Here is a 16963-nt window from a genome sequence, read left to right on the forward strand (position 1 = left end):
ACCCTATATGGTGTAGGCCATGACCACCACTGTCATCTTGTTAAATTATGTATATACACATATGTACATTTATACATTTATTCACTTTTATTCTCTTTTATTTGCATTAATACATTTCTTTTAATACATTTCTTTTAGTACATTTGTGCTGGACACTCTTGCTGGCCTCGTGGGACACTTGGACTCTTGTTGGGCTCATGGGCTTGGGTATCACTGAAAGCAGGTTGGAGCTAAAGCTGGGTCATGTGCATTATATAGATCACCTATATATTAATCTCATCATATCAGATGAGATCTTCATTCACTTCTAGATATTTCATTTGAGTTGTTGAACATTCTCTCTCTTAGGGTTTCATTCAATATTCATAGATCTAGATTGTTCTTGAGATTTTGTGTTTGTCTATTAGGTCTTGTTAAGAGTGATAGCAGATCTTCACATTAATGATCTGTTGGTGAGTTGAGAGATCCATATTTCTTTATATCTTGAGTTTGTTTGAACCAGTTGTAATAAAGTTTAGGTTTCGTTGATCCATGAAATTTTTACATGGTATCAAAGCCATAGATGTTCTTGGGTTGATTGTTTATGTTGATCATTGTTTAAATTGTTCGTAGTCCAAAATTAGGGTTTCTAGTATTTTGTGGGTTCTTGATCCATTGTGTTGATTCTTTGAATATCTTGTCAAATCTATTTAGATCTGGTCTATGCTTGTTGATACAGTGAAATATGTAGAGTCTTGGTACACGAAGTTGTTTGCCGACTCCAGATTGGGTGATCTGTGTCATTCTTGGAAACAAAAGACTGTGTTGAAAGTTGCTGAAGAAAAACTTGGAAGCTGGTGTTCTGTTCTAGGGTCAACCCTTAAAGGTTGTAAAATCCTAATAAAAATTGGAGAAACCCTAGCTAGGGTTTGCAATATTGGTGAGATCCTTTCTTGTTTTACGATTCTATTATTTTTGTTTCTTCATTAGTCTTTTTGTTGTCGGAGTAGTGTGGGCCGGTGGTTAATTGGGACACAGGGTCGGTCATCCCCTGTTGTATTTGTGTTTTACTTCGCTTGTTTTTTGTCTTAGTTGTTGTTACACTATCTATATTATTTGGTTATGTACTTGTTGGAAGTAGTTTAACCAGAATATGAATTGGCTCATGTGCAAAGGCCTGAGTAGGCACCTTTGAGTGACGAACCTACTATGTGGTCCCTAGCACAGCTTCGCATGTTATTTGGTAGCTTACAGTAGTTTTGTAGTTATTCTGTTGTGTCTCTGTTCTTGGCCACTCATCTACAATTGTTGGTTTCTTTTGTTTAATTGTGATTGTTGTAGTGTTTTTTGCTAGTAGTTAACATGGATGATGATGCAAATCCATTTGCTACTTTAATCAATGAACTTGAACCTAGTAATCCCCTGTATCTTCATGCAAGTGATTCAAACTAATCTAACTGTTATTAGTATTAAGTTGAAGGGCTAATGCCATGACACTTGCTTTGAGAGTTAAAAATAAGATAGGGTTTATTGATGGAACTTGCTTAAAATCTAGCGATGATGCAGTACTTGCTACTCAGTGGGAAAGATGTAATTTTGTTGTGCTTACATGGATTTTAAAATATGTTTATGATGAGTTATACTTATGCCATGTATATTCTAACTCTACCACTGATGTGTGGAAAGGGTTAAAAGAAACATATGATAAAGTAGATGGATCAGTTGTGTTTGATCTTTATCAGAAAACTAATTCATTTTCTCAAAATGGCGTGTCTGTTACTGAATACAATCACAAATTGAATATAATGTGGAAACAACTAGATCAAATCTTGCAATGACCTGAATGTACATGTAATGCTGCCAAATAGGATAATTAATTAAGTCACCTAATTAAGCTAATTCAATTCTTGATGGGACTTGATAATGTGTATCAATCTGTTAGAACTAATATGTTATTAAGGATCCTCTTCCTACTATTAAGGAAGTTTTTTCTTTGATATCTAGGGAAGAGTCCCAAAGAAATTCAAACATTACTTTGTCAAAGGAACAATATGTAGGTTATTTTGCAAAACCTAATCAACCTTTTGAAACTAAAAGGAAAGGTATTAGAAATCCTAATCAAAACGTGAACTGCACACATTGTAACAAACTTGGTCATTCCATTGACAAATGCTTTGAACTTATTCGGTATCCTCCGTGGATAAAGTTTAAGTGAAGTCTGTGACAGTCCTCACAATTACAGGTATCCATACAATTAATTAATATTAAATTTGTGCTTAATGACTGTGCTTGATTACAACTGACGAATTAAACTGCTTTATGATTTTTGCTTCATACATACATATGCATCACATTCATGCTGTCACTCCATTTATTACACACAAACTTTAGTGACAAACTTGATGCACAAAGCACAGTTAGTACAGTGAGCGGAGAACTCAAAAACATGCTGACAATGCCAGCACATAGACAGACAATATATTGAGGCCAGTATGAGCCAGAGTCAAGGTACTACACTAGTATGGAGTTTAGGGAAGTAAGGACCATAAAACTGCATCACTAGGAGATAGTTTAGGTACCGGAAAGTGCCTAAAACCCACTTAAAATGCAAAATTCTGCATTTATTAACAAAATTCAGCATTTAAACATGCTAGTCACTTGTAAAAATATGACAAAATGGTCCTGTATGCTTTCCTAAGTGCCGGGAATTAAAAGTGTCACAAAAAGTTACATAAAAGACACTATACGGAATAACTTAGCACTTTAACGGAACGGTATTTAACCGAACAACCGGACACAACCCGGAACACTAAAATATTATCAGAAACATTGTTTCACTTTTTCTGAGCTAGTCTTGGTTCCCGAACACTTAAACACACTATATAATACATGGTACATACTAAACACTAAACTTTTACCACTTAACCCCTAATTAATCACCCTTTTACCATTTAATTTCATCTAACCCCCCCCCCCCCTTGTGTGACCGTCCCCATGGGACCCCCACTCCAAGATTTATTTTCTAAATCTTGCTAAATCTTTCCCATAATCTCTCCTTGGAAGTTGGAAGATTATGTTTGTACTTGTTGAAACATTGGAACCATTGGTTAATAGGCACTCAGAGATTATAAGTTCTTAATCATCTTCTTCACCAACACACTTCTTCTCTCCTCTCCCATACAAGCTTTGGCCGAACACCCTACCATACACCACCAATTTTTTTTTTGTTTCAAGTTCAAGCTTTCCAAGACCATCCTAAGGTGCACAAAGGTGAATAACGAAGTGTGGAACTCACGGATCATCAAGGACCTCCTTTACAAGCTTTTATCCACCACTTTTGCATCTTGTTTCTTCCCTAGCTTTAAGCTAGTTGTAAGCTTCTTTGATCCTTATTTACTTCATGTTTATGGTGGTTAATAGATGGAATATGTTGAAATCTTATGAACTCTAAAGGACTTGAATCTTGAATCATGAAACAAAATCTTAAAGATGAAGAAACAAGATGAAATAATGATAGTATGATGTGGTTTGAATGTGTTGATGATTACTAGTAATATGATGGTTAGCCATCATATGAAACTTGTTAAGTTATGATTAAAAACATGGTTTAACAAGTTAGAGATGATTATGAAATAATCATCCACTAGTGAAGACATGAACTTGAAAGTAGGATGATTTTTCTTGAAAATAAGAAACCAAGTGGACTAGTAGTCTTGTAAATTCATGTCTTGAGAATGATTTTTCTAAACAAAACAAGTTAAAAAGACGGATTTTGAAAGGTCATGATTCTTACACTATTTTTGGAAAGAAATAAGTATATGGATCCTAGTAAGACATGAAAATGTGTAAATAGATACTTTTGTAAAATATGTTCACAAGTTGTGAACATCTAAAAATCCCGAGAATGAGATTTTAACAAAAGTAAACACACTTTGGAGGGTAACTAAACCCACTAAACACCCCACTAAGTTACTACGCGTTTTTATAAAACATCAAGTTCGTGTTGTATATTAAATAGGAATAGTTTTGCACTTGGTAAGTGTAATATTGCTTAGTGACGTGTTGTTGATTGATTTGAATGATTTTTCGAAAAGAAAATGATATGCTTATTAGCATGGACACCCCCATTTACAAAGGAGAATATGGCGAAATTTTCTAAAAATCCCAACACTTAGAAAATATTTTTCTAACAAGTGTTTATGAATATGTTTTAACTTTGTTTTCCAAAATAAACTTCGCGATAGGTTTTGTTACAAAATACAAAGTATCAGAGGAAGATTTTATAAATAAAAATGGATATATATAGTGGAGGGTTCAAATGAGAAGAATTTTTTGTAAGAAGAAAAAAGAAGAAGTTTCAACCAATAAGAATGCTCCATTTTACTTCATTTAATATTTGCATTTAACTTTAATATAAGGGTATATTGGTAAACTTACATAAATCACTAATTTGTATTCTTCTCATTTAATAACTAATTAAATTAAATTTATAACTCCTTTTCAAAATATATATATTTTTTCCAAATTAAAAAAGAATTAATTTAAAGTGTAGAATAAATTACTAGTTGTGTAGGATAAATTACGAGTTGTGTAGGATATATTTCGAGGTGTGTAGGATAAATTTCGACTGTGTAGGATAAAATTCTATAAGGTGTAGGGTATATGTAGGAAAATTTTGATATGTGTAGGTTTTGTATATTATATGTAGGATAATTAATTACTATTTGACTAATTAATTAAAGAGAGAAAAATTAATGATATGAGTTATAAATGAAATAGTATTTTACTAATATGCCCTTTCTTCTTTTTCTTCTCACATTAAATTTCTTCTCAAAAGAACCTTCCCCTATATATATATATATATATATATATATATATATATATAGAAAATTATGTTTCATATTCCAACCCTTGTGTGAATATTTGATGTGATGTGGAATAGATATATTATTTTAGGGTGAAATAATATTAGTTAACAAAAATACAGTTACAAGAATATTATGAGGGATATTATTTTGATATGAAAAATATGATTTTATCACAAAGTGAAACATATTTTTGGGAAGTTATAATATATTTTCCTAACATATTTAGAAGATATATGATTTTTTTGGAAAAAAAATATATTTTCTTGGAAACACGTTATTTTTGACAAATAAGTTATTATATGTTTTTCTAAAGTAGGACTTAGGAATATATAATGTCAAGACTTTAAATTACAAAAATTCATAAAATACCCCCATCCTTGGGAAGGAAATACGCATATAAAATACCTGATTGGTATGATTAGCCTAGGAAATAACCATAGATCATGTGATAGGGTAGGCAGATACTTGGGACCATTAATCCTCGTATCAGGACCGAGGGGCATGAGTGATAGATCTATTTGGGTGTAGCGAGCCCACACCCCCGTGGCCAGGGTGGCCCGTTGTGGTGACTATGTCTTCCAGCCGGGAGCCCAGTACATCTTTGCTAGGTTTGAGTCTTCCTACACCGTCACACATATAAGTGGCCTTGCAAACCATTGATGATCTTTTCCTTGTTTGCAATCATACCGGGACATACATACATACACTGTTTACAAAGGTTTATACATACTCGCATACACATGAACTCGCTCAACTTTTTGTTGATTTTTCAAACTACATGTATTTCAGGGAATTAGTGGATCTGGCGGAGTATGCATGTGTCAAGCTGCGTAGTGAAATAAAGATGTCATCCGGGGTTATTGAGTTTAGGAGGTGTATCCCTTTCCTGGATGGGATACATAATTCTAAACTCGGGTTTTTATTTACGTGCTTTTGTTGAGTCCTTGTGAACTCAGTTAAATTTGTCATGGTTTGTAACTTGTTTTAATTGTCGATGTTTCGAAACAATGGTGTTGTGGTACTTTCTCACTTTAAATTAATGGATGAACATCTTGTGTTTTTATCATTTAGCATTGTTATGATTGTTGCTATGGTATTAAGAAGTCACACCAAATAAACCACGCTTCCGCAAAAGCCAGGGTGTGACAGCTTGGTATCAGAGCCTCGATCATAGCGAACTAGGATTCTGTCTCGAGTCTAGACTATGATCATCAGGGCTCTCACGAAAAAATTTTTACCTTGCATACACAAAACGTCCAAATCCAGGGAACAAACATTTTTACAAACAAAAAGGCACAAATACACATTTCAAAATTTATGTTTATAATTCAGTCTTAGACACTGAGGGAGTTCAATCTTAGAGACTGAGGGAGTTCAGCCTTAGAGGCTGGGGAAGTTCAGTCTTAGAGACTGAGGGAGGTTCAGTCTTAGAGTCTGAGGGGTTCAATCTTAGAGATTGGGGAGGTTTAGTCTTAGAGACTGGGAGATTTTGGTCTTAGAGACCAGGGTGTTGGTCTTAGAGACCAGTGAATTAGTCTTAGAGACTGGGAGTTGGTCTTAGAGACCAGGGAGTTGGTCTTAGAGACCAGGGAATTAGTCTTAGAGACTGGGAGTTGGTCTTAGAGACCAGGGAGTTAGTCTGAGAGACTAGGGAGTTCAGTCTAAGAGACTGGGTGGGATAGTCTGGGGAAGACTAGGATGATTACTTGCTTACATTGTTGTGACTTACATGATTATTTGATAATTGTTAATATATGTGCATATGTGTGGTTGTGTTACAGACACCATGTCCTCTTCTTCTGATACCGGAGTGTCAGACACACTGGATCCTATGGCAATAGTCTTGGACGACGAGATTCTACCTGAGAGCGAGGTTTATACATCGGACACTACAAGTACCGATGAGGACGACTTCCAGCCATTTGCTCTACCAGACTTTGGGGACGATATGCCTTTAGCTGATGGTCCTTTCGACGGGGATCTACCTCTTATTCAGATCCCTGCTCCTCCCCCTCTCGCTGCAGTTCCTGTCGAGGATCTACCACTTGACGAGTTAGTTGATGATGACATCGATCTATTCATTGAGGGTCCCCCGGAGGGTGACCAGGATGGTGGGGCCCCGATGGATAACGATGTTCCACCTGCTGATGTTCCCGTTGATGACCTTGTTGTTTCTGTGGTTGAGGTTCCTGCTGTTGATGCCGTTGTTTTGCCACCTGTCGAGGCTCCTGTTGAGGAGGCCTTATCCGATCCGTCTGGTCCAGACTCGTTTGAGTCTGTAGCATCCGCTACTCTTCACGCTCAGGGCGTGCAACACTACTCCTCCGACACTGATTCAGACATGGCGATGTCTGTTGCACCCATTGTTCCCCATGACTTTGGCCCGGATCCTGAGGTTGAGTTTGTACCTGCTGAGCCTGCTCCAGCTGATCCAGAGCTTGGAGTTGCACTAGAGCCTGTTTTCGCTCACGACCCTATTGATGTTCCAGCTGTTGCACTTTTGCCTGATCCTTTACCAGAGCCTGATCACGTTGATATACCAGTCGTGGAACCATCCGTTGTTGATGCACCAGTCGTTGCACCACCAGTTACTGATGTTCCTGTTGTTGTTGCACCACTGCCCGACCCAGCCCCTGTGTTTGTTGACCGTGCACCATTTGCCACACATGTCGATCCTAGATATGCTGACACCCGGAATGGGTGGATTGAGGATGATGATGACTATCCTCCGTTTGTTCTACCAGTTACACCCCCTGTTGCACCTGTTTTTGCACCCTTTGATGTCCCACAGTATCACCCTCACGTATCAGACGTCCACCGCTCAGACTTACCCATCACTTTTCTCCAGGACATTCCTCCTCCCCGTCCAGGGGAAGGACCTTCTACACAGCAGCACGATCACATGCCACCTACGACAGCAGCCTTCCATTTTTGCCCCCTTTTGCACCTGCTGCACACGCTGCTTTTCTTTCGTCAGCACCCACGGGCGAGCCATTTATGTGGTCATCGCCCAATGTCATGCCTTTGTCAGATCCATACCATCCTTTTCATATTGGGTATACGGCGGATGATATACTTATATCCTTGCAGTTACAGTAGGATATGTTGAGCCGGAGAGTCGCGGAGCTTGAGAGGATCCCGCGTCCTCCATCTTTTGCTGATCCATCACAGACTGTTTTTCCACCTGCTCCATCATTTCCTTATCCAGATTATCACACCCGATTCCTGACGATGGAGCAGCATATCGCTTGTTTTGACGCGTTTTATGCATTCACTCGAGGAGGATTTGGTGCATTTGCGCCGTTTGCTTTTCATTACTCCACCTCCTCCTCCTCCCCCATCAGCTTGAGGATTTTTGGTTTGTTGCATGTAGCACTACTTTTGATGAGAGGGCAGCGATTGAGCCTGACTGCACAGCATTTTGAAGACCACCTGATGACTTATGACTTTTGACATTTGATTTTGATTGTTGTATATGGTTAGACGATTCAGACAAGGGTGATGTGACCCTTAGTCTCTTTTGATATAAGATGCATTTGTAAAACTTGTAAACATTGTATTTGTGGTCTTGATTATATGATAGCTCAATCGCAGTATTCTCATTATATGCGTTGTTGAATTATTTGTTTTGTGTTATAACATGGGATGTTATTTGTTATGAGGTTGATGAATGTTATTACATATGCGTATTATGTACTCATTATATATATTATGACTTGACCAAAACAATCTTCTTATAGAAGATGCCACCACGAAGGGAAAACCGTTAGCCCACTACGGAGGCCGAATTGCAAGCAAGAATTTCCCAAGAAATAGCGGATTACGAGGCCTCACGCGCCGAAACTAGCAGGGGTACCTCAAGGAACAACGTACCAAATGGTAATGTTTGTTAGTGCATACATCTGTCGACTTCGTCTTGTATCGAGTCTTAGTCTTAGAATGTTAGAATAGGGCACGTTATTCGAGAAAATAGGAGAGTTTAGGGAGTTTTGTAGTTGATTTCGCTCCTGGATGTTTAAGGAAGAGATTTCGCTCCAAACTGTTTCCGGCGAAATCAGCATGAAGCTGATTTCGCTCCAAATGGTTATATGTCCTCAGGAGCAAAATCTCCCCACCTATATATACATGCTGAGGGAAATCATATGTAGAGGTCTTGTTTCCAGTACCGAATTGCTGCCGAAGTGCCGATTGACTTGTAAAAGCTGTGAAATCAATATACAAGGCAATATTTAGTAGAACAAGCTGTTATCCGTGTCCGTTTCTTGTTTTCCGCACCTGAAACGGATTAGAACACCTCCAATTGACTCATTTGGGTCTGCACGCGATCCTACAAGTGGTATCAGAGCTCATGACGAGGAGTTCTTGCCAAAACAGCATCGTTTTCTGTCATCTACACCTTCTTTTATCTGTTCAGGAAGATTTCACGGTCAGAACCGGACCAAAGCTTCACAGACTGTTTAAAATTGAACATAGACAAACCCTTGAAAGTTTCACGTCAAAATTCAAAGTAAAACGGACAAAATTGACTTCCGATTTGATTTCGCTTGAGTGGACAGTTTGTGATTTCGCTCGTAAACACATAGTCTAATTTCGCTCAAGGGTGCCTGATTTCGCTCGTAACTGAGATTTCGCTCGAGATGTTTTTGCTGATTTCGCCCCAGATTGTTTGATTTCGCCTGAAACATTTGATTTCGCTCCTAGATTGTCTAAATCCAGATTTCGCTCCTAAATACATGTTCTAATTTAGCTCCAGTCAAACCTAAAAAGCTATTTTCACTCCAGATACATTTTCTAATTTCGCTCCAGGCTGACATTCATCTTATTTCGCTCTAAACTTCACTGGGTGATTTCGCTCGAAGCTGTTAATTGTTATTTCGCTCGAAATTGTCTGTTTTTGAAAAACGTGCTACCAAATCATGGCCGAAGAGTTCTACAATGCTTTTGCGACACCGGTTGCACCTGTCACTGCTGCTGAAACAGTGTACAGTGAGAATGAGACGGGTACTCATCAGAAACCACCAAAGTTGATGTATATTGAGGATTTTCAGGGATGGAAAAACCGGTTTGAGAACTGGGTTCAAGCTTACAGATTCGATGCTTGGTGTTCTTTGTTGAAAGACTACGAGAGGCCAAAGAATGGACGCGGTTTGGAAAAGGGTTTCAATGATTTTACAGAAGCTGACAAGCTGAAATATACTAGTGAAAAGATGATGATCAACATTTTACAGCAAGCAGTTAAAGAATATATTTTTGTGTTACTTCAACATAACGAAACAACTAGATCCATCTGGGAGGCTTTAATTCAAAAATTCAGAGGGAGTGCTGATATGATCAAAAACAAAAAGGCCTTATTGAAGAAGTCGTTTGATATGTTTACTGCATTTGATCATGAAACTACGAAGCAAACCATAGATAGATACTGTCATCTGGTTCTAGAAATGGGAAGATTGGATATTCAGAAAGAAGATGATGAGTGGGTTGACAAGTTAGCTGAGGCTTTACCCCAAGAAAAGTGGGGAACTTATCTGATTATTGTGAAACTCATGAGGAAGACTGAGAGTATGAACTTGGCTCAGTTTATTCAGAAAATTGAAGAACAAGAACTGGATATTCAAAAGACTGCTATCATGACAAATCCAAATGCTAAGCAAGATGTCAGTCTGTACTATCGAGGGAACAAGTTTGAGGCCACTCCCAGTCAGAGTCCAAAGATTAGTACTGCATTTAGTGCTGATGGGTCATCAAGTCCAAATGCCAGCACTACAACACAAAGTGGTGGATATACTTCATCATTCTCAAGCTTTGATCCAAACAGTAACACACCTAGCCCTCAGAAGCAAAATTCTACAAACCTGCAGTGTAATGTGACTTTGAACATTCAGAATGGTCAACATCTATCTCCTGAAGTGGAAAAGCAACACATGGCATCTCTTGTAGCCATGTTAGAGTCGTATGAAAGTTTGATTGCTGGAAGAATTGGTAATCCAATGCTCACAAAAGAAGACTACGACCAAATCGATGCTGAAGAACTTGAGTTGATAGATGTGAAATGGTGTTTGGCCAGTGCTTGCAGGAGAGCTGAAAACTTTCAACAGATTACTGGCAGGGATGAGTTTTGAGGAATGGCTACCTCTCCACTGGGTTTTGACAAGTCAAAGGTTACCTGTTTTTGATGTAAAGGAAAAGGTCACTTTAAACGGGAGTGTAAAAACCAAGAATTAACTGGGAGTCAAGAAAAGAACCATTATTATCAGAAATCAATCTTTCATCAGATCGATCAACAACCTCAACAAAAAGAACAGAAAACTGCTCATGGGAAAATGATTGAAGAAGCAAATAAGAAAGCTTATTTTGGAATAATCGATCAAGGTGATGAGTTTGTTGCAGAGGGATTCAGCTGGGACAATTACATACCTGGTGGGACTATACCTGGTGTGGCTCTTGTTACCAGAATTTTGGGTGAAAATGAAGAGTGTCAGAAAAGGATTCCGATATTTCTAGATCTTGGAAGTGATGTTGATACAGATGATGAGGAAGAGTATCTTAACAAATGTAGAAAAAGCATTGATCCTGACAGCTTTAGTTTTTTCTATGCAGATAAAGTTGAGATGCTGAATCAGAAGAAGATTGCTCGATTGCAGAGAGAGCTAGAAGCAGCAAAGTTACTTGTTGATAAAAAGGCAAAGACTGAACCTGTAGAAACAAAAGATGAAGCAACTGCTGAGATTGCAATAGAAAAGACTGTTGAAGTAGAGAAAGTAGTGGAGAAAATTGTCGAAGTCGAGAAACTCATGGAAGTTGAGAAAATAGTTGAAGTTGAAAGAGTGGTCGAAGTAGAAAAGATTGTCGAAAAGATTGTTGAGGTCGAGAAACTTGTTGAAGTTGAAAAGACTGTAGAAGTTGAAAAGATAGTTGAAAAGGTAGTTGAAGTTACGAAGCCTTGTGATAAATGTTCAGAATCTTGCAAAGATTGTGAAGGAAAAGACAAGAAGATTGCTGAGTTAGAGAAAATGAAAGAAGATCTACTGTCTGATGGAAGTATGTGAAAGAGTCATATGACGTATTGAACATGACAGTTGACAGTTTGAAAAGAACGAATGCAGAATTTGAAAAAGCAAATGACAAGATGAGTGCAACTTTGATGACAAAGCAAAGTGTCAATAATGATTACATCGAAGAATGTGCTAAGCTGAAGAAGGAACTGGAACTTGAGAAAATTGAGAGTGAAAGGATTAACTGATTATTTTTGAGTTATACTACATGTGATTATTTGATTGATCGAGTTTATCCTATTGTTGTAGGTCTTGAAGCTTTCAGGAAGAAGAAAGAAAAAGAAGAGGATACTGGTAAGACAAAAAGTGTCAAGTATAACAAATGTCCGCCTCCTATCTTTGAGAGTTATTCCCCCATGAAACCAAATGAAGAACGTGTTAATAAGGCTCTCAACATCAAGTTAAAGTCTGAAACCATTGATGAGTTACCAGACAATATTGATGTCACATTCACAGTATCTGACACTGATCATGAGTCTGAGTTAGTTAAGAAAATTGTCGATCAGGTGTTGGATATGGATGAAGAGTCAAAGTCAGAGTCTAAGTCAGACAGTTCGAGTTCGTTTGAGAAGAGTCCGAGTTCATCGGTTAAAAGGGTTTACAATAAAGAATTCTTGTTATCAAAATCTCATTTAATGATGGATCAGTCAAAGTAGCATATACGTTGAACGATTCAGACAAATTATATTCTGATGAGAAATTCCCAATAAGCAGTGTTAAAACTAAAATGATCAAAAAGGTTTTCAAATTAACAGAAATTAATATGTCTGAAATAAAAGATTTAAATCTTTCTACAAAACCTAAACCTTACACTTCAAGGATTCAACAAAGAGTAAACAAGAAAATGGGTTATGGTTGTGGTTATAGTTTCCAAAAGAAACCAAACCATAATGGTAATCTTAAAAATAAAGGTCTTGGTTTTAGTTCGTCAGAAAATTATAAAAATCAGAAAACTCATAAGCCAAAAACAAAATTTGTTTCAGGAGGAAGCTCAGAGGATGAATAGAAGAAACTATTCTGGAAGCAGTCAAATCAAGAGTTTCTTGCTGAAGTAAAAAAGAATGTGAGAAGGTTTGCTGAAAGAGTTGACAGAAGAACCTGTTTCAAATGCCAAGAAGTTGGTCATATATCTTGGAATTTTCCCAAGACCAATTACCAAAAACAGGGAGTTTCTTCTAACTCTAATTTGAAAAAGATTGGTGTTGATAGAAAAGAACAATTGGTGAAAATGGTAATTTGTTTGAAAATTCAAGTTCTGAAAAAGGTGAAAGTTCAAAATGGTTTTACAAAAGAAAAGGTGATTTGAATAAACAAAAGTGGGTTGTTAAAACAGAAAGCAGTTCTGACAATGAATCTGATTCCATAAAATCAGAGGAGTTATCGGTTGAGGAAAGGGTTGTGGTTTCCATTCCAGAAGTGAACGACGAGAATTTTCATCCATTATCAAAGGAAAATTTAATGAAGAAAGTGGGAAAAGTTGAGATCTCAAATCAATTCTTCACTGATAAGGGAGAATTTGATGTTGAGAAAGCTTTCAACGGGAAAGTCAAGCACATTTTCGGGAAAATGGTTGATAGAAAGGTTAAGGGTGCTAAAGAGTTTTATAAAACAAAGTGTTGGTGGGACAGATGTGTTCCAAAATCACCTAAGGCTAGTCAGGCTTCGGTGGACGTTATGTTTGATTAAACACCTGATTTGCCGGAGATTCCAAGATTGTAATCGTGGATCAGGAATCGGCATCTTTATGTTTAAAAAAAAAGGTTGTTTGAAAGTTTTTGATAGTGTTAAAATTTTACAGGTTGAAGGACTTTGCCGGAGCTCCCAGGTTGGTAAGAGTGGAGCAGGAATCGACATCTTTTTAGCAATTAATCTTACAAGTGGTACAGTTGGTAAAGTACAGGTGGTATACTTAATTTGTTATATTTTGTTTTACAAGTGATTGTGGTTGATAAGTAAACCTGCAAGTGGTTGAAGAGATTTTCATTGACGAATGGTTAATCAAGGTCATTAATTTGAACTTGATTGGACCATACTTACATGAGGAATTTTGAAGAACAATGTGATGAACCCCTAACCTATAAATTGTTTAAATCAACAAAACTAATTTTCCGGAAAAACCATTTGATTAAAACAAACTTAAGTGTTTTGAAATCACAATGGGAAAATAGTTTGTTGTGAAGGGGAGTTCTGATTGTTTATGCCGAGTGGATGGCGATTTGAAGTGATTTGATATCAGTTGCCACTTTATTTGTACAGTTTGTTTTGTTTTTGTTTCTTCAAGTGGGTCAAGAGTTTAAATAGTTTACAAATTTTTAAATGTGTTTGCATTTTAGGGGGTGTAAAAATTTCACAGAAAATCCAAAAACATTAGAAAATTTGAAAAAGCCAAAAACATGATAAAATAAAAAATGAGTTTTGTTGTATAAAAGAGGAAATGATAGTACATCAGTGGACGATCACGACATGCTAAAGAAATGGAGAGATAAATAGTGATAAACGGTCTCACTGATGATGTGTCAGTAGGTTTTTGCACATTTAATAGATTGTGACAAGATATAAACCTAAATTTCAAACTTGCTTAATTTGTGGGTAACATCTCTTGGATATATGGGTAACCCCCGAAATCTTGTTTGAAAGATCCCTCTTTCTAAGATACTAGGTCTTTATGCTTAGTGATATCTGGGGTATTATCCCGGGACTTCTGTTGTATGGAAATACTGACCTAGTCCCCGGATAATACTTTCTGCAAAAGCTTGAAAAAGCGCCGCCCTCAGCAAATCGATGAAACAATAAAATTGATAGTCATTGCTGTTGTAAAAAAGATCCTCTAAAGGGGACACACCAAACGTCGAGCCATCATCTCTCTGCTGAACGGAAGTTCTGACCTGAGCTCTCACGGTTTTGCACCTAACCCCTTACAGATATCATCTAGGTATACTCACCTGTAAGACTAAATATTGGGATCTGGATACGGGACTAGATTCTGAGGTGGGAACACGCGAATAAGTTTAAGTCTCTAAGACATTAATTTCGTATCTCGAAACAGTTGAACTTTGTGTGAAAATTTAAGTGGACCAGTATACTGATAATCTAAGTGAATCGTTTAGAACTTAAAATGATTAGAGCTTAACGGTGTTGGTGATTTGTCTCATAAACTGATATGATCCTCTTACACAGACTCACAAAAATATTGTATGTAAATATTTCTTTATTGCATTTCATTTCGGTTATTTTACAAATTCCAAAAAGATTTTCAGTGTGTTTTAGCATAAAATTTTGAAAAATTCAAAAAGATTTTCGACGACTGATATTGAAGAGCTGATTTTCAAAATTCCGAGTGTTGAACATATGATGAACAGGTTTGGGAGAATTTTATTGAAAAAGTTTTTCAGAGAAAAAGAATTTTGTTAAATGATCACTGTTAATATCTGATTATATAATGATTGTAGAGAAGTCTGTGTTGGTGCATGTAATTTGATAATTTGTTAAATATCTTATTCTTGTGAATCTTATGTTTTGGGTAGAGAATGTGCAGGATTTCCTAAGCTGGATGAGAGCCAGGTTCCGATTCCTGAGGTCTATGTAAAGCTAGGTTGCCATTCTGATGCTGTAAAAATCAGACTTTGATCCCAACATGTTTTAAGGGGGAGTCTGTTAGAGAAAGAATTTGAAGTCGCAAGAGATATATAGAGATTTTGGATGCCCGAAGACTGATCTAGACTGAAGATGCGAAGACTCGACACGTCAGACTTGTCACACCCCCAAATTCCACCTGCGGAGTATCATCCGCTTGAGGGCGTGACTGACCAGGATCCAGCCACCAATTATACTGAGCATTGATTAATAGTAGAAATATTTGCTATCTAAAGTAGTTAGCAACATAGAGTTTAAGTTCGATAATTAGTTTAAACAAAACAGCGGAAGCATAACCAAATAGTTTTAAAGATAGTTCATAGTTCAAGATAATTAAAACCCAACGCACGGGTTTTGACGACCACTACACGTTCCCAAGCTGCGAGCTCCTGAGTCACTGGTTACCTGCAAAGCATGCAGTAAGGTGTCAACAATAATGTTGAGCGAGTTCACTAGTTGTCCAGTTTTAATTACCAAAAACTTGTTTCACCAGTTAATTTATCCGTTTATACATGCCATGGGGAGCTACTCCAAAAGTAAACGACTAAACTGTTTTTCCAATACCGAATACTAAGTTAACCCCGCGTTTCCGCTGTGCCCCGTTTGTCAATGTTCTATCATCATTGACGGTTGTCGGAGTCTATTAGTTCACGCCCGTTCCCAGTAACAAGGGTCGGTGTGAGGCTGGTTAGACCTAAATAGCGCTATCAACTAATAACCCGTTCGCCAGACCCCGGCGACTATTCGGTATTATGTAGTAGGGACTTATGTGATAGAGTTTCGTTTAGTGCTGCCTGTTGCATTCCGTATAAACAGTAATCAACTAAAGGTTCCCAATAACAAGGGAAGAAAAGTAAGTTGCATCCCTCACAAGGGGATAGTGTTGTCTTTAGTTTCGTTTCCCAAACCACCGGGAACGCATGCTTTAAGTTGTGAACTCACCTTGGGTTGCTCGGTAGGTTATTTACTCGGTCAATCACGTTGGTCACCACGTCCTAGCATGGTTACCAATATAGGTCAAGTTGGGGTACAAGTAATCACGTATTGATATACGAGATGAACACACAGAATACATGCAGTTATCAGTTGGGTTATTGGGCCGGCTCTAATATTTGCACCGTCATACAGAATTCAGCAACACATAGTCCAGTCAAACAGGTAGCCCAAACAAAACACGTTGTGGCCCAATAACCATAGCAGGCAGCCCAGTCGAGACAAGGCGGTCTCGACTCGAGAACACGCGGTCTCGAGTCGCAACCAGGAGATCTCGTGTTATCATGTTTTGGTCTCGAGTGGTGCTGATCAGGAGTCGCAACCTCAGAGGTCTCGAGTCCAGTCTCGAGTCGAGATCATGAAGTCTCAAGTCGAGACCTTACCGGTCTCGAGTCCTTGAAGTCCGTCTCGAGTTGTCATGGGATGGTCTCGAGTCGC

General features: G+C 37.7%; 1 protein-coding gene across 3 annotated transcripts; it reads left to right on the forward strand.

The window, feature by feature from the left end:
• Positions 1 to 204: 204 nt before the first annotated feature.
• LOC110908271 lies at positions 205 to 15730 on the forward strand. 3 transcript variants are annotated; one of them, XM_035982899.1, is made up of 3 exons: positions 274 to 919; positions 8588 to 12193; positions 12883 to 14071. In XM_035982899.1, exon 2 carries the CDS (start codon positions 9764 to 9766, stop codon positions 10964 to 10966), a length of 1203 nt encoding a protein of 400 aa, XP_035838792.1. In that variant the 5' UTR covers positions 274 to 919; positions 8588 to 9763; the 3' UTR covers positions 10967 to 12193; positions 12883 to 14071. The 3 variants fall into 3 exon arrangements, 1 of the variants encoding a protein (XP_035838792.1); XR_004879145.1 differs by lacking the exons at positions 8588 to 12193; positions 12883 to 14071 and adding an exon at positions 15435 to 15730 and having other exon boundaries at positions 205 to 919; XR_002574422.2 differs by lacking the exons at positions 8588 to 12193; positions 12883 to 14071 and adding an exon at positions 5637 to 5910 and having other exon boundaries at positions 281 to 919.
• Positions 15731 to 16963: the final 1233 nt, after the last annotated feature.

Source organism: Helianthus annuus, chromosome 14, assembly GCF_002127325.2.
Source record: "Helianthus annuus cultivar XRQ/B chromosome 14, HanXRQr2.0-SUNRISE, whole genome shotgun sequence".
NCBI lineage: Eukaryota > Viridiplantae > Streptophyta > Magnoliopsida > Asterales > Asteraceae > Helianthus > Helianthus annuus.